Genomic DNA, 25,450 nt, shown 5'->3' with positions numbered 1-25,450 from the left:
AATTCTTCCTCTGGTGGACAGCAAATGTTGGAGGTGTGACGGGGAAGAAAAAGGTAATTGGGAACATATTTTCTGGGAGTAGAGTGAGTTGGCGAACCTTAAGGATTACCTGCAGGATGCACTGTTGGAGATGATGGGTGGGCAGACTGGCGTGATGAGGGAGATGATTCTTCTGAGCTATGGTACAGAATCAGAATTGCCTAGAGATGTAAGGCCTTGCTGTGCCTAATTATGGCAGCTGTCAAGAAAGCAATTACTAGAAAATGGAAAAATCTAGACCAACTACGCTATAAGTAGTGAATACAGTAACAGAGATAAAACAACTGGAATTGAGATCTTTAGAAAAGTGTAGACACAAACTATATATGAAAAAATTGGAGTTGTGGGAACAATACACATAGGTTCATAGGCTTATAGATTAGTACTAAGCTAACTGCCCTTGCGAGCCATTTTAAGCCTAGCCAATTATCCCTTGTGAGACTCAAACCCTGCACCTTGTGTCTGTAAGGCAAACACCTTAACCATTAGGCCACCCTCCCTACCCAACACAGGGAGGACATGCAGACTCTACACAGAAGGCACCCCAGCCAAGAATCAAACCAGACAACCCGCAACTGCCACTGCACCACTGGGGAGGAATGAGTTTTAAAAGAAGGCTGAACTTAAATGAGCTATGTAATGTCTGACTAAAAATGATCGGATAGATTATAAGTGATGTATAATGTTTGCAACTGGGAGTGTGCCAGTATGGTTTGTGATGCAAAATGCTAACAACTAGGATTGTGTTGGTATGGTTTGTTTTTATTTATATAAATGTATGACTGACTATGTAGTAAGTGATGGCGTAATAAAGATTTTTTTTTAAACAAAATGGCTGCAATATATGACTAGGGTAGAATGTCTCCTACATATAAGAACAATACAAAGGAAAAGTCCATGAACAAGGTCCAATTAGATATTTTGGAAGAAAGGAAAAAACTGGTTCGCCTCGAGGAACATCAAAGTCAGTAGGGGAGTAGAGGTTACAACTGATCCCAAAGGATGCAGATGGAATCAAATTTGACCATCTAGACACCAAAGTACACCACTATGAAAATCTGTCAACCCCCAAGAAGGTGTTGGGATATTTACTGATGTCCAGAGGGATCAACCTTGATGAGGCGAATGTTGACCTCAAAGGAACTTGTCACTCTGAGGAGATTTTGGAGAAAAGGAAAGTAGAAGTTGACAGCATTAAGATAAAATCCATTAACAGGAACATCAATACTGAATGAATCCTTTGCCCCCAATGTGAGGCAGAATCCAAAAGCATTGAGGTCAAGGTTGACCCTAGAAGGACCTAAAGATCCTGAGAAGGTGTCAGGGTTCAAAGGAAGTTAAGGCAAAAGCCAGCAGTATGGGAACTAATACTGATAAAAGTAAAGACAGTCTGCAAAGAGACCCATTGAGCTTAAAGGGGAAAAGTATTCAAGAAACATTCACTCAAAGAATTAAAGAGCCAAGAAAGGACAGCATCTGGTGAATGAGGTCATAATACAGGAAGGTATTAACCCTGAAGAAGAGGGTATGAAACAGCAATAATGTCAGAAGACAGAGCCAAAGCCAGGTATAATGAGACCAACTGCCAACAAGACCAATTCAAGGCTGATGACAGGACCACAAGCAAACCACTTGCTAAAAATAACCACAGAAAAAAGACATGCAAACTCAGCATTGATAAGCAAGTTGCTAAACCCAGAAAGAACAGGCACTAGTTAAAAGTCACTCCTCGCACCAAACGGAACAAACCTGGTGACACGGACAGAGGCAACTGTAAGAAGTGTCTCACTCCACACCTATATGACAGATGATCTAGAATCAAGGTAAAATACAGCTAGTTAAGCAATGGTAACATGGCATAGAACTAAATGTCATGTCCAGTCATATAGCAAGTTTATGACTAAGCAGAGCCAAATTTGTACAGAAATATCAACCAATACAGATACCCTCAGGAAAAGGGAGGTTGCATCATAGCAAAAACATTTCATCACAGAGCTACAGTTTTTAGCAGAAAAAATGTAGCAATAAGCCAAGAGAAGGAGAAGGAAGCAACAGCTACATCTATAAAGACATTTAAGCATATACGACACATAAAAATGTTCGACCAAGAATAAAAAGCAGTTGCAGAATAAGGCATACAAAAATCAGTTTCAAAATAAGGCATACAATGACTGGAAAATAATAGGTTTCAGATAGCTGCCAGAAAAATATTAGCTTTGTAAAGGATAAAAAAGCATTACTGATGAAAAGTAAGACATCACACATCATTGCATTAGGAGAGATGAACTGAAAACATCTGTAACAGGAGAATGTACAAATCTACATTTGATAAGGAAACTCTTGGCAAAAACCAGTAGAAGGCCTAAAATTAACTGCCCTGTAAACTTTTCTTTCCTAAGAAAAATTTAATTACAAACTAAAACATTTAGCAAAATGGAGTAAGGACACAAATCTTGCTGACAAAGCAAAGCATTTCAAATGGCGCAAAAAGAACTAGAGGAGGGGAGAATGACAAAACAAACATGTTCTATTAGAAGACACTCAAGTACAACAAACAAAAGAAAGCAGCCATAAGAACTTAAGAAAAACAATTAGTCCACTTTTTTCAAAGCTTTTGACTTCTGCATGGTTAAGAGATCTGGAGATGGGTCCTCATGTACTGTGCACAGTGGATGGAAGGGAGGGGCTAGAGTATTCTGTTAAGTTTTACGACTTGGGCCAAGTACCTGAAAGTTTCAGCTGATAGTCACACCTATCAGAACCAGTTAAAATCATCATTTAAGACTCTCCAGTCTATGCAACTATGTTGTCTTGGGGACTGCATACAAGAACTGATGTTGCATCTCAGTCAATCGGACATCTCTTCCCATTTATCCTGTAATTTTTCAGTAGTAGCAGTCTTTCTTGGTTTAAAAGTCTCTTCATTCTTTTGATCCACCTGTAATTGAGCAAATCTCATGGGTATGGTTTTCAAAAGTCGTCACTCTACAAATTGCAAGCAACAATTAAATGTCAAGTGGGAGTAATCATGTTCTACAAATACAGGTCTCCTAACCATGAATTTCTGCCCAGTTTATACAACTTTCTCAGTACAAACAATTTTTCATAACAAGTTAAAACATGTAACAGTATTGTTCTGGTCTTTCTGGATGTGACTTCTCAGTCTGGAAACAGCAATCATTTCACAAGTACTATCCCTCAAGAATCTTCTGTAAACCTAGCCCACTCTTGACATCTTGGTTTTCACATATTCCATCAACTCTCTTCATTGCCTTCCAAAAGACAAAGCATTCTCAGTTTTAATTTTGCTGCCTTATCCACCAATTTGAATAAGTGTTGCTTAATCTGTTTGAGCTGTTTTACCATCAACTGCCTTACCTTGAATCTTGTACACTTGTTGCTCAACAGGTTCGATGGCTGCCTTCCGGTCACATAGGAACTCCACTTCATCCACTATAACTACTCCAACATATTTCCTCTATACTTCAGTCTGGTCAGGTTCTATACCCTGATCATTGCAGATGCCAAGCTATTTGCAACCTCCACAACATACAGTGTTAATACTTTTGTTTAGCTGTCTTCCTCATTGAAGATGAAGCACTATGGTAATCCCATTCTACTTACTGAGTACCCTCTCCTTGAAAATACTGTTGATTCTGCAAAGTATTCCATTTCTTTCATCAACAACTTGGAAATTACACCTTCATCCATTACTTCACCAAACTGTGTTGAATCCATTCATTTAATTTCACTACTGATCTATTTTAACGTTTAGATTAATGGAGTGACCTGGGAATACAACTGACTTCAGCAAGCACCAAGCATCCTCCTGGCACTAAAACATGTTTTTGAGGCTGCAGTGATAGCTGATTCAGTCAGTGAACATGTGCCCATATTTTTCATCTGGTGTTATAAAGTATCCAAAGTTTAACATTTTTGCTATTCAAGAAATGTAAGAGCATTGGACTCAAAACTCCCTTATCAGCCTCAAAGAAATCAGTTGGTCTCCCCATATAAGGTGACTATGTATGATGATGTCAACTACTTTAATGTCCCAGGTCTGGGTATAGAAAAAGTACAGTTGTGTACACTTACCATAAATGTAGATGTTCGAGTGTATTCACTGTTGCAGTCATCACACTTAGGTTCATAGGTTTCATAGGTTCATACTTTTGGCTTCGCGCACCCCTTTAGTATGGGGAACTATACCCATTATTTTGCTGTGCCTCTGTTGAGCAGTGACACTGAGGTAATCCCTGGGGTATAACTTGGGTTATCCTGCCAGGGGTAGCCCTCAGTTGGCCCAAATACCAGAGGCTTAGTATTTCTGCGTCAGCTGCTGTGGTTCCAGGACTGACGTCAGCTCGTCGATGGTATAAAAACAGACAGCCGACGCCATTAAATCAGTTTTTCTTGCCCCAAATGTCAGGAGCCCCCAAACAGGGAGCTAGGTTATATGGTGGAATAATACTACCAGTAGAAAGTAAATACCAAATAGCCCTGTAAAGAGTGAGGAAGAGTGAGAGAGAGACAAGGAGGATGTAGGGTGGGAAACCAGTACTGCAACAGTGAATACACTCGAACATCTACATTTATGGTAAGTGTACACAACTGCACTATGTTCTTCGTGTTTCACTGATGCAGTCATCACACTTGTGCGGAGTCCTAAAGCTGAAGAATGGGTGGAGGCAGTCAAGAAGAGTTGGGGCTGGCTAGTATGCCCTGCAGGACTGCGGTTGCAAAGCCTGCCCTGGATTTAGAAAAGATAGGCAGGTGGTAATACTTGGTCAAGGTATGAACAGAGCTCCATGTTGTAGCTTCCAGTATGTCCCTGGTAGGGACCCCTCTGAGAAAGGCTGCAGAGGTGGAAGTTGCCCAAGTGGAATGTGTTCTGACCCCCTGTGAGGGTGGTTTCCCATGGTGTTTGCAACAGAAAAGGATACAGTGTGCTATGCATTAGGAAATGGTTTGTTTAGATATGGCCTTGCCCTCTGCCCCTTGTGCAAAGCTGACTAGTAACTGGTCAGATTTCCTAAAGGGCTTAGTCCTATCCAGGTAGAATCTGAGCTGTCTGTGCACATCTAAAGAGTGCAGGATCCTTCCCTCCTTATTTTGAGGTTTAGGGAAAAAGATGGGTAAATGAACAGATTGATTGAGAGCCACACTGGACACCACTTTAGACATGAAAGTAGGGCTAGTCCTGAGGGATACCCTGTCAGCATGAAAAATGATGAAGGGTTCCACAGCCATGAGTGTTTGTAGCTCAGACACTCTTCTAGCTGAAGTGATGACCATATGCAAGGCTGTTTTCCAAGAGAGGAATTTTAACGCTGCTGAAGCTGCAGGCTCAAAGGGGGGTAGTGTGAGCTTTTCCAACACAAAGTTACGGTCCCAAGTAGCGGTAGGGGATCTTCTGGGTGGCCTTAAGTTGTTAGCCCCTCTCAGGAACTGCTTGATGAGTGGGTGTGAAAAGAGAGCAGAGATGGCAGAGGCATGGATTTTAACAGAAGAGAAGGATAGGCCTCTGTGAAGTAGTTCTGCTTGGTAATCCAGGATGAGAGGTAAGGAGGGCTGTGTGCTGGTTCAGCTCCTTTAGCCTGGATCCAGGAACAATACCTTTTCCACTTGTCAGCATAGGATTTTCTAGTGCTGGTTCATCTGGCTTCATGTATAACTTCCAGGACCTGCTTGCTTAAGCTGGCCACTGGAGGAGAGGTCAAGGAACAAGCCAGGCTGCCAGGTTTGGGGTCTGCAATAGTGGATGCAACAACTCTCCCTCCTGCTGAGTCAGGAGAGTTGGAATCTGAGGGAGTTGCCTGGAAGCAATGGTGACAGACTGCAAAGTAGTGGGTACCAGTGTTGGCATGGCCTGTCTGGGACAATCAGGGTTGCCCTTGGTCTTTCCTCCCTTATTTTGAGTAATTCCCTTGTAAGAAGAGGTAGAGGGAGAAATGCATAGATCGAGAGGTTTACACATTGGAAGGATAGGGCAGCCACTTTCCAGGCCTTGCTGTGAGGTTCCCTGGTGCAGAATTTGCTGAGCTGGTGGCTGTTATGGGAGGCAAATAGGTCCACCTTCGGGGTACTCCACTTCTGGGTTATGGGGCTGAAGGTGTTGTGGTTTAACTGCCACTCATGTGGGTCTAGGAGATTTCTGCTTAAGTTGTCTGCCAGAGAGTTTTGGTTGCCTGGCAGGAACTGACCTAGCAGGTGAATATGCATGGCTGAGGCCGTGTTCCAAATGGTCATGCCTAACCTGCAGAGCGGGTAAGAGTGGGTTCCCCCCAGCTTGTTGATGTACCACATTCACTGCAATATTGTCTGTTTTGATTAAGGCCCCGGAGAGAGTAGGGGTCTGAAAGCTGTCAGAGCATGCTGAACAGCTAGCATCTCTTTTTGGGTGATGTGCAGATGAATGAATTTGATTTGGACTCCAGAGGCCCTGAATGCACCTGCCATCCAGGTGTGCACCCCAGGCATAGTCTGATGCATCTGTGGTTAGGGTCTAGGTGGTGTGGGGTTGTGAAAAGGGAAGTCCCTTGTGGTTGCATGCTGCTGCCCACCAAAGCAAATCTTTCCTTAGACAAGGTATCATAGTTATAATAGTTTCCAGGTCCTGAGAATGTTGACACCAAAGGCTCTTTAAGTACCACTGAAGTTTCCTCATATGCAGCCTGGCATATGGAATTAGCAGAATGCATGAGGCCATGAACCCTACAGCTTGCAGGATTTTCCTTGCAGATAACTGGGTTCTGGTGGCCAGTTGAGAGAAGTAGCCTGCCAGACTTGTTTTTCTGGAATAAGGAATGACATCTGGGATGCTGTGTCCAGGCTTGCTCCCAGGAATACAATTTTCTGACTGGGGACTAGTTTTGATTTCTTTTCCTTTATAGTGTACCCCAGTGAGGTCAGTAGGTCCTTTACAAATGTCAGGTGCTGCAACAGCTTTTATTGACTGTCTGCCTGAATCAGGCAGTCATCCAAGTAGGGGTAAAATTGAATATTTCTTTGTCTGTAAAAAGCAATGGCTGGAGCCAGGCATTCTGTGAAAACTCTGGAAGCAGTGGATAAGCCAAAGGGAAGTGCAGAGAACTGATAATGCATAGATCCTGCCCTGAAACATAGATATTTCCTGCAAGAGTCTCTGATTGTGATGTGCAGATAGCCCTCTTTTAGGTCTAGGGTGGCTAACCAGTCATTGTTGGACAGCATAGGAAGAAGCTGCTGGAGGGTGAGCATTTTGAATTTTGGTACCACCAGGAATATGTTTAGAATGGATAGATCTAAGATTGGGTGCCAGGTGCCCTTTTTCTGGGTACCAGGAAAAGTCTGGAATAGAAACCTTGGCCTACCTGGTCTGTAGGAACAGGCTGAATTGCCCTCGTGGAGAGCAGGGAATGAACTTGGTTTTGTGCCTCTGCTTACTGGTATGGAGGAAGATCTGGGAACCCTTTTGGGGTTGGCAGTGTGTAGAAATAAAATTAGTACCCCTGGGACACTATGTGGAGGCCCATGTTTTTGCATGGGAGGCAGGTTTTCCTCCTAGGGGTACAAGCAGGAGGGCAGAAGTAAGAGGTGGATTGGTTGTGAAATTTTTCCATAAGAGGGTGGCTTAGCACTCCCTGTTTTAGAAGTTGAGGTACTCCTTTGCTTAGATCTCTGCATTCCCTGGGACTGCTGTCTGGGGTGGGTCTGCTTCCCCTAGGTCTAGTCTGAGGCAGCCTTGAGGGGGCTGGAAAGGACCAATGTTTTGAGGGGCAATGCCTACTGTATCTCGGAGGCCGGACTTGCAAAAAGTCTGTCTGCACAGACTTAGCTTTTTCTTCCATCTTTTTTAAAACTTCCTCTGCTTTGGTGCCAAACAGATGGTCTTTGTTCAGTGGTGTGTCCAATAGTTTTGATTTTACATGGTCTGGCAAGGTCTGTTCCTTAAGCCAAGCATGCCTTCTAATTACAGAATCTGTGACTGCTGCCCTGCAGGATGCTTCTAGGGCATCAAACTCACATTGCAAAGAATGCTTAGAAACTTGGCTTGCAGAATGCATAAGCTCCTGTAATTCTTTCTTTTCTGCACAGTCTGGGAAGGTAGATAATTTTTATTTAATAAGTTCCATTGTATGTTGCTGGTATTTCAGCAAGTGGAACTGACAATTTAATGTTCTAATGGCAAGAGTTAGAGATGTATACTTTTTTACCACATCTGTCTAAAGTTCGGGAATCCCTGTCCGAAGGGGTGGGATCCTTAGCTGTGGTTGCTTTTATTCCTTTAGGTCCTTGGGAGATGACCTCTGGGTCAGCAGTGGGATTTTTGAAAAAAAATTGTGCGAGTCAGGGACTCTCTGTAATACCTGTCAAGTTTCCTGGGAGCAGGAGGTAGAGTATCAGGAGTTAAACTAGATTCCATAAAAACATCATCCACAACATCCAGCACAGGAGGAATAGCTAAGGGTCTGTGCTGTGGTAAATCTAAAAATTCCCCGAGTCTCTTTTTGGACTGGGGATAATCCTGGCATTCCCAATGGAAATGCTCTCTCAAGTATGTAAGGTTTCCCCAAAAGAAAAATTCTCTGGAGGAGAGGCAGAAGAAATGGATTCCTCTGCATCTGAATCCTCATAAGCAGATAAACGCATGTCTTCATAATCAGAAACCTCAGAGTTGTTGGACTCTTTGTCGGATAAAGCTGCTGGGGACAAGTCTCTTTCTTTTAGCAGGGGTATGCTGACTTCCCCTAATTAGCATAAGGTCTTCCACCATTTTAAGCTTTTGAGACTGAGTGATGGAAGCAGGTGCTTGAGCCTGGGTTGTCAGTTTTTTAGGCGTAGTTCGTACCCTGGGCCTTAGAAACTCGGTTGTTTTAGAAAGAACTGAAGACGTGAAAGAAGTCGCCGGTTTGTGTTGAATATCGGTAGTGTGAAGAACTTCCTTGGAAGCTAGTGCCTGTACAGTGGCTCCAGACCCATCCAAGGTAGAGACATCCGCAGGTTCTGTAGTCAAAGAAGAGTCTCGTGGTATACCAGACTCCGAATGGGGTCTCGGTAGTGGCCTGCAAATCCATAGAAGCGGGCATCAGGGGCTGCGAAAGCACCTGAGTACTGGCGAACAGCTTGATGGAAGAGTCATCTGCAGTTTTGGACCTGTGCGGTCTTGTCTCTGTTTTTATCCTTATGTTTTTTTTGGAAGATCGGTAGTCGGATGACTTACCGAAGCCATTTCGAAATACAGAGATCGACAATGAAAGTATTTAGCTACGATAAGGGCCTGACGATGTATAGTTCTGGCATTGAACAAAGCACAAACCCAACAGCAAGGGACGTTGTGGTCTGGGCCTAAACAGGTGATGCAGTAAGAATGGAAATCTCTGTGTGGTATTTGCTTTACACAGGCGAGACAATTGTTAACTTTTTCTGACATTGGTTAGAGCAAGAAAAAACGATCCCCAACGGGGTACTTTAGAAGACTTCAAATTCAATTTTGGAAATGAAAACTTAGGTAGCGGCCGACTGGCACTCGTGCGAACTGCGTCTGTTTCTGCTCCTCAGCAAGAAAGACTGATGTAATGGCATCGGCTGCCTGTTTTTATACCACTGTCGACCTGACGTCAGTCCTGGAGTGGCAGCAAACGACACAGAAATACTAAGCCTCTGGTATTCGGGCTGACTGAGGGCTACCCCTGGCAGGATAACCCAAGTGTGATGACTGCAACAGTGAAACACGAAGAACATCAGGACAGCATGTGTCTAAAAATACTGTACTTATGAAGTCAGTGATTCATGCATCCTCCTACAAATTTCCTCACTGCATCAATGAACCAAGCCAAAAAGTGACTTAATGTCCTGCCAAGTGGCTATAAAAGGGAGAGGGAGAATATAACCCATTACAACAAGAAGATTCCCACATCCCACAAAGTTACTTAAATGCATTAAGTTTGTCTTCAGCCAATGGTGCCCAAATACTCTTTACAGACATCCTCACTAAACTGCTGACCAAAAAGCAAATTTGTTCTGTTTTTCCCTTCATTTCCATGAATCACTTCATAAACTGATATCAATCAAATGTCACTGGCCCTCCCCAATTCCTCCTTGATGCTGAAGCCCCATATTAACTCCTCTCATGGCCACCCCTCACCAGATACATAACAGTTGCAAACTCTTGTGATAACCTACTTCTACAACTTGCAATAATTTCTGCAAATTCAACAGCACCCTGTCACAGTTTCAGGTTACAAACCCATCAAAAACTACTACTCAGACTGAGGGCACAGTAGTTACTGTTCCTCTTTATAAATGTGGCTCACCTAACTCTCTAAGCAATTACTCTACATATGGACTTTCCTTAAGCTCCTGAAGATGGTTTGCTTGTTGCCTGGAAGGCACACCCCATTCTGTTAAACAGTGCCAAACCATACCTCCTTTTCTACTCGTTAATCTTGGTGTGTCACTAGAATTCATCCACAGCCCACTTCTATTTCCCATTTTCATCTCTCTAACAGGAACATACTGTGAAGCTTCTAAGTTCATTCTATATAGTGATGATTCAACCATATTGCTAGCAGATGACACTCTCTAACACAATACAAATTGCAATAACTTTGCCATAATATTCAGAGATGACTACCCTTCATAGATATTTTACTCAATCAAGTAAAACTAAATTCATACTTATCCCCCCTCAAAAAAATGAAGTTGTACAATGGGCTAGCCCCCAATAACAGCTTCACTGGACAGCACCACTGCTGAAGAAGTAATTTCCACAAAGCTTTGGGTTTAACTCTGGAAAATCATCTAACATTAGCCAACTATATTAATGTTGTCCCCAAAACTAATCAGAAACTAGGACACTCGAGATGGCCACAGCTCACCAGCAAATACTTGTCAGTCTACACCTACATGCACTTTAAACCTTTACTATTATTTTCTGCTCATATACTCACCAATATGCAGAATCCTAGTTAAGGAGTCTTTTAGCTGCAAAGCCCTCAGTGTGACCTCAGGTTCTCTTAAGCCAATCTCTATTTGTAAATCAAAAATCATTTTAACAATGCCAGACATTTGGTTTTCAAGGGACAGACTATGATAAAAACTACTAACTATGCTCAAACATAGGACAAGCACTGCATTCAAAGCAGTTTAGCAAAGTACCTTGGCAGCCAAGAGTCATGCAACTACAGAATTCCCTAAGCAATATTAAAACTGTGAATCTTCTCATTGTTTCAGACAGCATATACAGCCTGCTATTAATCTGTTTGCTATAACATGATGGTCAATAACTACTGTGCAAAACTCTCTAATACACATTCTTTTTCAGTATATTCTAAAATGTACTATTGCCTTTTCTAGGATTTTATGCTCAGTCACAATGTACTCTGTTGAACATAATGTTTTGCTTCTACTGTTGTATCTACTAACATCGTACCAGATCGTTTTCTTCTTGAACTTGTCCATTTTTGTATCTTCTAGGAGGATTTCTCACCAGGACTCCAGTGAAATGGGCTAAACTCAACAGGTGATTCATAATTAAATATAAACAACCAATAAAACTTCAACAGTCTGTATGTATTACTGGACCTTGTAAATGTTACCTTTGAGATACCGATGAGCACTAATGATGCCCTGAAAGGCAGGGCTCACACTGCCATGCCCTTCTATAATATGTTCGGGATTTTCTTTTCCTGGACATGTGACATGAACAAAATGCTATACTAGCAGTATACTGCATTGTCTGTTCCCTTACTTCCTTACATCAGCAGCAAATGCTAAGCAACAAATGAAAAAATGCAGCAATATCCAGTAGTGAGAGAAGTTTAACAACTCCCGTGTACCTGTAAAGCTCATGATTTAATATATGAAAAAACATGCACTTTTCTTTACTACTGTTTGCTATAACGTTGATATCTCAAGAAAACAGGATATCAGCTCACAAAATCTTCCCAGACTAGATGTGGAGAAACGGTTAAAACAAACGGCCGTGTGGTGTAACTGAAGCATATCAAGAATTAATAAAGGAATAAAAGCTGCAATAAAATACACACTTTTCCACTGCCTGGCTAAAAGTGTTTGTATAATATTTCCTATCTATATCAAAAGCATAACTACTACTACAAATCTACATTTAATTGATTGAGATTAATTCCTCTAAAAAGGCAGATTTAAATTATGGTTACAAGAGACTATCTCCAGAAAATACACGGTCATCTTTTTACTTGTGGAAAACAGATATATTTGCTCAAACTCGCAGGATCATAGGAGATTACTAGGCTATTGACTCAGAGGTAATTTCAAACCTAGCTGTTTCATCCCAATATAGTACCTTAGATACTCTAGCCAATACCCAGGATTGTATTTAGTAATGATTGCCCATGTCCAGGAGGGTTGTGGGTGCTATCCTCAGTAAGAATTTACAGTCCCCCATCCACTCGTCCAGGTTCCTTTTGAACAGTGTCACAGAGGTGCTCTGCTTTACATGAATTGGCCACCTATTCCAAAGATGCGGCAGTTGCTGGGAGACAAATCTTTCCCTCCAGCACATCCTACTCCAAGTCTCAGGCTACATTTAAGTCCCTGGAAGGGGTATCTCTTAGTCCCATTTGATTTATTAGGTTTGGGTCAGAGATTGCTCTGTAAGCCAGGCATAAGTCTCCTCTAAGAAGTCTATATGACCTCTGTGGCCTCTCCAATTGCTGCAGGTGCTTTGTACGGTACATGCCAAAAGGGGCGTTATACTCAATTGTGGGCCTGATTAGTGACAAATACAGAGGGGTCCTTTGCACTAGAAGCGATGCCTTTGCTAATCAAGTGTGCTATGTAGAAAGCCTTCCTTACTACCATAGACACATGGTGGTCAAAGTTAAGGTTGCTGTCTACTTGTGATCCCAGATCTATTACCACTTCACTAAAACAGCATGAAATTAAGTTCCGTTAGCTAAATGTCAATAGAAAGGAATGTAAGATCAATAAATCTAACACTGCATTCAGCTTAAATAAATGCTAGCTACTTAGAACTGATGCATACATCACAGAAGTCACTGAATATTGTAATACTAACATTCTGTTGGAGAAAAGAAAAGTCACAACAGTAAATGGCATCTAGGTGAAAATATACATATTCAACAGAATAACATCTGCTAATTTGCAACTTCAGTTTTCCATCACCTCTCTGGCCAGCCTGACAGACATGGGCATCTTCAGGCAATGTAGCAACTGTGTCATGAATACTGACAACCGCTTACTCCTGAAATAAACAAATATCTGAGAGATGAAGCTACACTATGAAATTGGAGGCAAGACTCTTACATAAGGACAAACTGAATGCCAAACAGGTTGTCAGTACACACACACTTCCCACACTAAATAAGGACACAACACATAAACCCACAAATGTGGAGATACTCACTAGGAACTTACCATAAGATCAAAAGGCCTCCCAAACGGAAATCAATTACACTCATTGCAATGCAAAAACACAACCACAGCACATAATAACACAACAGTGTCTCAACAAATAACCCATAAGGCATAATACCACAAAACCTAATGTACTGGTCATAGGTGACACCAATGTGAGACACATGGAGGTTCCCCTCACCAGGCTGGATAAGGAGCAGGTTACAGTTAGCTGCCTGTCAGGTGCCAGGATCCATCAATTCACTCAACCACAAGTATTGGTACGACTCCATCACAGTCCATGTGGAGAAGGGGGGATGAATTAAGATGTACCTGACTGGACTATATGAAGAGAGAAATGACTGAGCTCTCACATTAATCATCACAGGCAGTCACAGGCAGGTATAAGCCTAGCCTTAAGCAATCTTCTACCTTCTCCAAGGATGATGCCACAATACAAACAAAAATAGCTGACTAACAATTGGATTAGCTTCCGATATCAGTCCAAGGGGATCCAATATCTGCCAGCCTGGGAAGACATGGTTGACAGGCCAAGCTGTTTGGGAAGAGATGGTCTGCACCTGTCTCCTCTAGGCTTTCGGATATTGGCAAAGGCATTAGCCACCCCTACTGTGCCTTTTTCAGGCAGTGCCAAAATAACTAACCCCCCAACATAACAAAACCCTCATTAGATAAACTCAAAGTACCGCTGCTTAATGCTAAGAGTCTAAACAAGAAACTGCACTCCCAGGAAGCATTTCTCACTTTGGGAAATGCTGACATCTGTGCAGTCACCAAGACATGGTTCAAAGGTGCAGAAAGTACCCTGGCTGTGCAGGGCTATGATGCCTTCGATATGTTAAGATCACAAATGAAGCATGAAAGAACCAAAGGAGGAGGTGTATCCATCTTTATTAAGGATACGTACACCTCGACACTGGTGAAACAGTATGTCTCTCTTGAGCTACTTCATGTTCAGTTAATTATAGGCAAAGCCCTTCTCACATCATAACTATTGATAGATCCTCCACTGTAAAAACAGAAAAAGCGTACTGCATACTTGGAGGAATAACTTGCCATACAGCCCAACACCTTACTCATGGGTGATTTTAATTATCCTACCATCAACTGGGACACATGCACAACCATAAACATGATGACTCAGAGGTTCTTGGACTTTGTCAATGCAAATGCTCTGGAACAGCTTGCCAGCACACCCACATGAGACTCGGATGTCTTAGACATAGTACTCATTCTCACTAACATAGGAGAGCATTGCACCCCCCCCCCCCCCGTGTGATGTCCTCTCCGGTAAGATCGGACCACAAATCAGTCTCATTCAAAGTAATTGTAAGACCAGATACCTCATCAAGCTCAAAATGCTTAAGAAATTTTCTAAGACAAATTACCTCCTACTAAGTGATGGTGTAAAAAGTTTCAAACCCTCTAGATTGCAGATAACTTGGACTGCTACGCAGAGGTGTACACCAACGCCCTGTACAATCACTTAAGCAGTTGTACAGAATCAGCTGTACCTGACCAGATTAAAACCAGATCTTGCCAAAAAAACAAGGCATCGTGGTAGACCCCTAGTATAGGCTATACAACAACAAAAAGAAATTAATGTCCAAGAATAGAATAAGAGGAAACTGGCTCAGCAGAGGAAGAAAGTTCTCTCTAGCTTAAACAAACTAGAGATCTTGTCAAGTTCTCCAAAGCCAATTATGAAGTAAAAACAGCCTCCCTGGCTAAGGATAATAAAAAGGCATTCTTTAACTACATCCGAAATCTAAAAAGGAATAGCCAGCTATGAGTTGAACTGGTTGTGGATGGCACTACCCATACTCAACCGGAGTAATAGCCAACCTGTTAGCTGACAGCCTTGCAGAACACTTCACCCCATTGTCCCCTCCACTCATCCCCCAAATTATACCTGCAACCATTCCTCACCCTATTATCTCAAAAGAGCAGGTCATCTAGGCACTCTCCAAGGCCAAAAATATGGCATCAATGGGACCAAACAACATCCCAGATTGCCTTTTAAACAACTTAAAACATGACTAGCAGAGCCACTTGGATCCCTGTTTAACCACAGCCTGCGAACTAGGTATGTTCCAGCAGAATGGAGGACAGCAACAGTAATCACTCTACACAAAGGGGGCTCATCAACTGACTCTGCAAATTATAGGCCTATGAGTTTGACTAGCCTCATCTGCAAGGCCATGGAAAGAATCATTATGGACCTTATTAACAAGAATATGGGTAATCTCTAAACTCTGGATCCAACCTATTTCAGATTCATTAAAGGTAGATCATGCCTGTGCCTGTTAAACATGGTTGATTTCTTCGAGAAAGTCACTAAGGCCCTGGAAGAGGGAAAGACAGTGACCAAGCCAAAGCATATGACACAATCCTCGACTCAGTATTATAGAGAAACCCTCCCAATTGGGAGTTACACCCCAGAAGGGTAGCCAACTGACTCACAGATAGGATACATACTGTCAAAGTGGGTGACTTCACGTTTAGCAAAAGACCAGCCACCAGTGGCATACCATATTGCTCTGTGATGGACCCCTTACTGTTCAAAATTTAATTCTCAGAAGTCCAGACACATTTGGACGACCTGTGGCTGACCAGGTTTGCTGTTGACTACAAATTAGAAGCAATCAAGTCACCCAGTGATATTAATATACTGCAGACAGAGTTAAAGCAGACAAATGACTGATGCCAAAGCTATGGATTAAAGCTAGATGCAAAACAATGCATTATTATTCCCCTTGGAAAAGCTGACATCCCTGCTAATTACATTACAGACAGCACCCCCAAGTGCAGACCCAGTTGTCAGAAAAATATGTACTAATGTGTGTGCTTAATGCTAATTAGAAACTAAATAAGTTAACATGTTTTTCATTCTATTTTATATGCACTATTTTATATACAGCTGGTTTCATATGAGACTAAAAGATACTTTTGAAACTGCAGTGTGCTTTCTGAAACTTGCAAGATGCCCTCTGACCTAGTAATTGCTAGCACAGCAATATTCATGTTTATGCCTTTTGGAAATGTACTTCAGAAGCAGGTGATTATCTGCTAGGTCAGGAAGTAAAGAATGAACAATGCTATATTCTGTAATGTAATGATTTTGAACAACTAGCTCTGTTCGAAGTATGAGAACATGCACAGCTGCAGAAGTTAGAGATAACATAAACAAAAGGCTGTTGGAGAAATGAACTGCAATCTATACTTGCTTTGTGCTCAGATTAGCCATAGTACCTTGAATGGTAACACTGCATATATCAAACCGGTGGTAGCCAAGGCCACGTTGTTTTTCCTAGGAAGTTTCTCACAAGAATTGATAGTACAAGCAGAATTTTACTAAAACAATCACTACAAAATGATGATGTTAAAACTTGTGATTTACTACGTCAGCTTGGTAGGCAATGTCTTATTAGAAAATGCATAAAAAATGTTTGCATTTCCTGATTCTAGTTAGACAAACTCTGTATTAGCATGTTTTTGTCTCCTTGCTGCAAGATTAAAGTGCCTTAACCTGAACCTACCGTGTATTGATCATTTTTAAAGTATATTTTTCCTTTGACACCAGTGGTCTAGGTACTAGTAAGGCTATCCTTCTATGAGGCACATCTTATAAATAAAGGCATCTTATCTAGAGCTAAGGATATTATAATTGTATTATACTTGGCCCTCATCAGACCAATAATTCAGTACAATGCTCCCTTTTGCACAAACCTCACCAGACATCTGCAACAATTGGACAGACCACAGAGATTTCTTACCAAGAAATTACAGGGTATACAAAACAAGTCTTATGCGGAAAAACTGAAAGCCATGTCACTTTATTCTGTCTCCTACAGGTTGCTAAGGGGTGACCTTTGCCTGGCTTACAGGGCAGTCTCTGACCCAACCCTGATGGAAATGCTACACATTCCTAAGTCAAACTGCAGGAGGGTCACTCGCTCCAGCGATCATAACCTAGCCTCTGACATGAACAGGTCATGCTGGAGAGATAGATACATCTCCCAAAGACAGCCACCTCTCTGGAATAAGCTTCCAATTCACTTGAAAAAGAGCCCCTCTCTGACCCTCTTTAAACCCAACCTAGCCCAATGGATGGGTAACTGCAAATTCACTCTGGGGGTGGTGCCCATGTCCCTCCTGGACAGAGGAAGTCAGTATTAACTACCAAGACCCTTACCTCTGTGACCTTCACTCACCTAACTACCGATAACTGGGGCAACTAGGGATAAATATGTCTAGGTTTGCAAGGGCTCTAAGGCTGTTAGCCTAGTAACGTCCTGTAAACCTGTGAACTACATTTCTGAATTATTATTAATTATTGTGTAGCACAACTACATAGATACTTAATACAGCATTATCGAATTTCTTTTCACCAAGTAACATAAATAAAATGAGTTTTACCAGCATTTCTGTACCTGAAGCTCTGTAACTTGTTATAAATAAATGCTACTATGACATAATGAGGCTGTTCTGGTGATCTCAGATTTTCAGAGAAAGAAGACTGTAAGAGTGTACCAGACATTCTTAAAAATAATGCAAAAACAGAAATCCACTTAGTGACAAAACCACCCAACTATACACTCTGAGGAAAAAAACTAGCAAACATCATGTAAATTAAAGAGGCAGGACTGAGTCTTCTCAGATGCTGTATAAACACATGTATACAGCTGTAACATTGTTCAGTCAATTCAATCCAGTTACTGGCAAAATAAACTGCATTCATGTGACTGAGTGACCCTGTGGTGCTTGACCTGCTTACTTGACTTGTTCGGTTCACCTGTTTTTCCACTCATAGACTAAGTTCTCTCATTAACTGTGTTCTTCATCATGACTGATTTTTTTAATACATTCTAAGCGCTGTGCACAACCACAGAAAAGAACATAGTCCCATACCATGTCCTACTTTTCATCCTTGTCTAACACTACACACTCTGACAACACTCAGCAGAAAAAGCATTCTTGTCACGTTAATCAGCCGCATGCCGGAACCCAATCTGTCTTGAATTCAGCGCATCAACATTAAGACAAAAATGACAGCACTGGTACTTAATCAAAAAAATATCAAGGAAAAAAGAGTTAAGAATTCAATGCTCTGTTAGTTAAAAAAGCTTACTTAGCACCCATTATAAACATTTATTTTTATTAAACAGGCTCATATGTTTTAAGAGAGATCTCTGAATGTTAACTAAAAACAGTTCAGTGCTAAAATATATTTACTTGACACTTACATTATAAGGAAGGGAAGACAAAGACGGTCAACAGCAAATGGTGTGTGTATATTCCAGTTCATAGTTCATTGGTAAATACTAGGTTATTAGTCTGCAGACTATTGCAAGCCGATATATATATATATATATATATATACACATATACACACACACACACACATATATATATATATATATATATATAATTGGGGGGGGGGTAGAAGTCATGGGCTGGGCGAAGGTTAAGGATGACACTACCCAGGATGGAATTTTTATGTTGTACAGCACAGCATATTAAAGAATAACATTAACAAATAGAAATAAACATATGTATATAAATACAGATATGTAGAATTCATGCCCTCATTCCTACAAAGAGAAGTTGAGCAGTAATTTAGAAACAAAAAGTAGGGCCCCACCTTACCTGTCAGGAAGGGTCTTCCAACTGCTACACACAATTTCTAAACCCAAAGCATGGAAACTACACATTTTATACTGCTGTCTTCAAGTCCAAACACTTCTTTTTTCCAACAGCAGGTCTAAAGTACTCTGAAAGCACAGAAAGCTGGGAAGATGACCACACAAGGCCATAATATCACATCAGAAACAATATTACCTGTGCTTCTACCATTTTGCTAACTACAAGTTATTTATTTTTAGTAGAGTCTAAGTTCAAAACAACTTTCCAAAATGTTTTTTTATGATGATGTTTTAAAGAGACGTACCAAAGTCTGCCAGCTTTAGTTCCCCCTTCTCATTGATCAAGAGGTTCTGTGGTTTTAGGTCCCGATGCAACACCTTTCGTCGGTGACAATACTCCAGTCCCCGTAGAAGCTGGAACAGGAACAGCTGCCAACAATACAAGAATAATATTTTACAATGTTTTACATAAATTTGATCATACATGTTGAAACAACAATGAGAAAATATAAACAAAAAATGACACAAAGTTAAAACAAAGATATCAGAAGGTAAAAGTGTGATCACTTGATATCGTCCCTGCATGCTAATATGTGCTCATCTATACAAAAAATATATACATACGTATTTATTTGACATTTTATTACTGGTAAAGTCTGACTGGGTAAGAGCCCATTTTCAGTGAAGGCCCAGGGAGAAAAGCTCCAAAGTATTAGAAAACATTTTAAGAACAATAATTTTACAGTTTGTTAAATCTTGAGAAGTAAAGCTAATAATGTTACTGTAGCATTTGGTCTGTGGAGCTGGTTATTTTCCTCTCAAAGTTATTTGACTGTTATTTGACGCTCATCATTTTGCGCTGTCAGCAGTACATTACTCAGAGTGCATCTGCTTTAAACAATACACATTTTGCAATACTTTATAAACTATTATAAAACGACCCCCCCCCCCATTAATATTCCAAAACGTGCACACTGATTGGTCAGCGTGCACTTTGTAAATCAGAGTTACAGTAATGGAAAAAGGTCCGGTCGCCCAGACTTCTTCTATTAGTATAACTTTTTTTTTTTTACAGCAACGGAGAATACAAGATCTCCATTGCTTTTTACAACCTGTCTCGCTATGTTAAACGAGTTTAACATAGCGAGACACTTTAAAAATCAACGGAGATCTTGCTTTCTCCGTTGCTTTTTTCAAAACTGTCTCGCTATATTAAATGGGTTTAACATAGCGAGACAGCTTTAAAAAAAGCAACGGAGATCCTCCATTGCTTTTTTTAAAGCTGTCTCATTATGTTAAACTCATTTAACATAGCGAGACAGCTTTAAAAAAAGCAACGAAGATTCTCCGTTGCATTTTTTTAAAGCTGTCTCGCTATGTTAAACTCGTTTAACATAGCGAGACAGGTTGTAAAAAGCAACGGAGATCTTGCTTTCTCCGTTGCTTTTGCTCACAGCCCTGATGTACTGCGTAAGCATACACATGTGCAGTACATCAGAACTGCCGCAGAATACCAGACAGCTGCGGAAAGGCAGCAAGGAGACATTATACAATGCCATTATTTAAGAAAAGTAATTATTTTTTTTCTTAAATAATGTCATTGTATAATAGCAATAACCCACTTCTAGGTGTGGGTAATGATGGATTTACCCATGGCTGTCTGTTTCGCCACTAGGGCTTCGCCCTTGTGACCAAACCACACCAACCGTGGGTAAATCCAGCATTACCCACACCCAGGTGTGGGTTATTGCTATATTATACAATGACTGGCCATTAATATTCCAAAATGAGTACGCTGATTGGTCAGCCCAATCGGCGTTACTGTTGTAAATCCTAGCATATACCAATGGAAAAATGTCCGGTCGCCTGGACTTTTTTCCATTGGTATATGCTGTAACTTACCTTTTTTTTTTTTTTTTTTTTAAACAAAAATAAAAGAAATCTGAAATCCGGACATACCAGAGAGACAGGACAGAGAGAATAGTAGGAAAATCAGATACTTTATTCAAAACTAAAGACAAGTACCTGATTTTTCTTGTATTTCCTCCATTCCGTCTCTCTCCTGCCCTTAAACTATCCAAAACATTTTTTCTATTAAAAAAAAAAACCAAAAAAGGGAGCAACGGAGACCTTCTTTTTCTCCATTGCTTCCTTTGTGCACTGATGTACTGTGCAAGTGTGGGAACAAAAGTCCCATACACATGTGTAGTACATTAGTACATCAGACAAAGCCCCAGGATACCAGAAAAAGGCGGAAGGGCACCAAAGAGGCATTATACAAAGACATTATTTAAGAAAAGTATTTTTTTTTTCTTAAATAATGTCATTGTATAATAGCAATAACTGACTCAGTGGTGTGTCCTATTGAAGATTTACCGACAACTCAGTGGTGTGTCCTATTGAAGATTTACCGACGGTTGGCTTTATTTAATCACTCGGGCTTTGACCTCGTGATTAAAACACACAGACCATGGGTACATCTTCAATATACCACATCAATGTAGTTAGTTATTGCTTAAAAGTACTACATTTCACTGCTTTACTTTGTGCATTATAATAGCAGAATCAGGAAACTGTGAACTCCTGAAACGACAAGCTTAAGGCAAACAAAACTTAGATAACCATGCATGCGAAAAGCATGGAGAAATATGTAGGTAACTATAAACGATGCCAAACATGCCTTTTCAAAAACAATACAAATTCTAGGACTTCTTTTTGCACAAAATAATTTCTAAAAAGTGTTCACCTTGGAATACATGGCACATATATCTGGCTATGTTGCTGTTCCTAGATATTTCAGAACTTTGCTAATTAATCGCCATCATCTGATAACTTCATACAACACTTCTTGGTAAAGGAACAATTATTCATCTGCTGCAGCTTTATATGTGCAAGTCATCATCATCATCATCATCATCATCATAATCAATTCCCTTTTTCCCATTTTCTACATGAAGTTGAGGCGTTTTGTCAACTGTTGCCACCTCTTGACTCAGTGCCACTCTTCTACCTTTTTTGGTAGTCATGCCTGACTACTGCAGGTCATCTTTCACCTTAGTTTCTTCTTGCTTTCTTCCTGTTTGTTCCAAATCTTCTTCACCACACTGTATTCTGCTTTCCTGTACATGTGCCCACACCACTGTAATCTGCTCTCTTTGACCTTCACTGTAATTGGAGCTTCTTGAGCTTCTGCTTTGATGCCTAATTACATCATCTAGCCTAGAGTGTGCATCCTGACAACCTTCTCAAATGCTATCATCATCATCTGCAGCTTCCTCAACTGCTCTGCCTGTACCATGCGATAGTACTGGTCACACCACTATTTTGTACACCTTAGTTTTCAGCTTCTTTGGCATTCTTCTGTCATATACTACCCCTGACACTCTGTGCCAGTTGCCTGCAGCACCTTTTGATTCTAGTTTTGATCTCCCCATTCAGATCTCCCTTCTCCTCAACCATCCCTCCCAGATAGTGGTTAACCTGTTCAGTTATTTTCCCTTCCGCGTCAAATTTTCAGATTTTTCCAGATTTCCACATTTTGCTGCCATGACAACTGTCTCATCTGTACTCAGATTATTCCCACGTGCCTTCAACAAATTTTGGGAATGGAATGTAACACTTGTTCAAAGTCTGCCTGTAATTCCAATTTGTCTGCATGCAGTACAAGTAACAAAATAAAATGAATATGTAAAGATTACAACACATATCTTAGAAACAACATCCAGTTTGTTGTATCTATGGCAGATTCATACACTGCAGTCATTACTACAAGATTTCCATGAAGCTTATTAGCCCACACTGACTTTCGTCAAATGAGATGAACAGCTCAAAGCGACCTCTACAAAGATCATTTGTGAAATAATCATAATGGAAAGGGACTGCAAACACTTCTGATCACATGCTGTTTTTTAGGGCTAAAAGCACTCAAGCCTTTAAAAACTTTACAAAACTAAGCTTATTTCATATTTAATTACTTCAAGATTCCTTTCTTCATGATTGTGAACGTACCAGAATGAGTGCTAGTGTGATCCTTAGAGCAATGGTAGCTGGAGCTTATGTTCCTGGCAGAGGCACACTTTCCAAAATGGTCTTACAGAATTAATTTTTTTTTTTTTTTACTGGAAAAGCTCACCCAGACTCTGCCACAACTTGCTGTGATGGAAATGTTAGTTTGCTTTTGCTTTTTTGTATTATGTATTGCTTTACTGCCTTCTTCTATTTCGTATGTTGTGATTTGTTTTTCACAGATTGTGTTTTACTCATATTTTGCTTTTAATTGCATATTAAAATAGGAAAGTGACCACAGCTGCGTCTCTTGTGAGTCTCTCAGAAATTTTTCCCACCCTCAGCTGCGGTAGCGTTGTCGGCTCCCAGTAAGACGCTGTCCTGTTCGATTCTCAGCTAGAGCGTCTTCTGTGTGGAGACATGCATGAATGGGCATACCTTCGTTGAAGGTTGTGCGTCAGGGCTGGCAACTCGGCATGTAAAAATCTACTGCCAATCATTAGCGGACCGGAGTTCCACTGTGGCGACCCCTAACCAGGAAAAGCCGAAAGACACAACAACAACTCTGTAGTGCTGTTGTATTCTTAAACTCCGCCGTCTTTCTAGTTGTATGCCCTTATGTTAAATTGACCACATATCTCCTTCCCTCTCCCCTTTCATCGTCTGTTTTAAGTAAGCCCAAAACTATAATTTTGGGAAATCACTCCCCTTTAACTATTTCAGTTTATTGGATCTCTCACTGAATTCCATGGAACCAGAATACAAAGTGTCCACCTCCTTTCAAACCATCTTTCTCTTAAAATGAGTGGCTCTCCACTTAGACAACTAAAGATTAAGTCACCCTCTCTATCATATCTAACTGCTCAGTGCACGCTGTAGCGCTTAGGATATTAGCCACCTTATCTTTAAAATATCCAACATCTACTGTAAGATCACCAATTATTGGAGTGCCCACATTCTACCTCTCAGTAGTGATCTTGGGATTAGTGCTTCTGTTTTCTCCTGAGAGAAGGAGCACAGGGACATTATTTCCTGGGGACTGTTGATCATTGGCAAGCCTAATAACTGCTTTGTGGGTGACAGCAAGGAATTTGAGCTTATATTCTTCTACTGGTGACGGAAAGAGCACACTGCATTGATTCCTGATTGCTTTTGATTGGGCAGTGAGTATCTGTGCTTGATGTTCCTGGTCTAGTTGCTATTCAAGGTATCTACCAAGATAGTGCTACAGACTCTTGCATAATCTGGGACAAGACTGTGGATCACCAAATAGGCAGTGGCCTGCTTCTCATCATGGGATTGGTGCTAATGTTTTTGCTTCTGGTGAGAGAAGAAGCAAAGGAGTGCTGTATCCCAACAGAGTGAAGCTCTGGTGAGACCAGCACTAGTAGTAGCCAGGCAGTAGCCATTCATGTCATCATCATCATCAGCCCCCTTTTTCCCATTTATTCTACACGGGGTCGGGGTATCATGTTAACTGTCGCCAACTCTCTCAATTCAGTGCCACACTCCTGCCTTATTCAACACTCATACCTGACTGTCACAGATCTTCTTTCACACAATCCATCCACCTCTTTGCTGGACATCCTTGCTTCCTCTTATCTTCTTCCTGTCTGTCCCAAATCCTCCTCACCAGACTGTCTTCTGCTTTTCTGCACGTGTCCAAACCACCATAATCTGTTCTCTTTTATCTTTTCTGCAATTGGAGCTACTTTGCCTTCTGCTCTTATGTCCTCATTTTTTCGTCTGTCCCACAGTGTGCATCCTACCACCCTTCTCAGGCACTTCATTTCCATCACCTCTAGCTTCTTCAATTGTTCTGCCTTTATGGCCCAGGTTTCTGTACCATACAGTAGTACTGGTCACACCACTGTCTTGTACACCTTACTTTTCAGCTTCTTTGGCATTCTTCTGTCATAGACTAGACCTGACACTCTATGCTAGTTGGTTGCAGCCCCTCAGATTCTACAGACTAGTTGGCATAATGTTTAAGATCTTTGCCTCCCATACACAAGGATTGATTCTGACCTCAGACCAGTGCCTGTTTGGAGTTTGCACATTCTCCCTGAGCCTCCTTGGGGTTTCTCCCACGTCTGAAACACATTCTGGGTGTTTCCATCTTAAACTCACCAATGAATGGAGCTGTGGGCAGCAGCACAGACTTGACATGTTGCCCTATAGGGGGAAGAGTTGTACAGACCAACTGCTTTGGGCAACTACTGTGGTGCGCAATATCCTCAAGACAGGAGAACACGGATCATAGACTGCGCTCTGTGGCATGGCCAGCAACTTGACGGTGTAAAATGTGGCTCTAGGTGATTCAACCATTCATGTGGCTCCCCTATTTTCATCATTCTTGA

The 25,450-nt window shown here is 41.2% G+C and overlaps 1 protein-coding gene across 1 annotated transcript in view; it reads right to left on the bottom strand.

The window, feature by feature from the left end:
- Positions 1-25,450, bottom strand: part of LOC122809329 (cyclin-dependent kinase 17-like) — a gene marked incomplete in the record, with an annotated part of 1,699,239 nt that overhangs the window by 463,761 nt on the left and 1,210,028 nt on the right. Inside the window, 1 exon segment of the mRNA XM_044080731.1 lies at positions 19,391-19,514. Within this exon segment, the coding sequence (XP_043936666.1) occupies positions 19,391-19,514 (124 nt within the window).

This window comes from Protopterus annectens, chromosome 8.part0 (assembly GCF_019279795.1).
Source record: "Protopterus annectens isolate FY-2018-M chromosome 8.part0, PAN1.0, whole genome shotgun sequence".
Classification (NCBI taxonomy): domain Eukaryota; kingdom Metazoa; phylum Chordata; order Ceratodontiformes; family Protopteridae; genus Protopterus; species Protopterus annectens.
The sequence above is the reverse complement of the archived record's forward strand: the minus strand, read 5'-3'. Positions and strand labels throughout refer to the sequence as shown.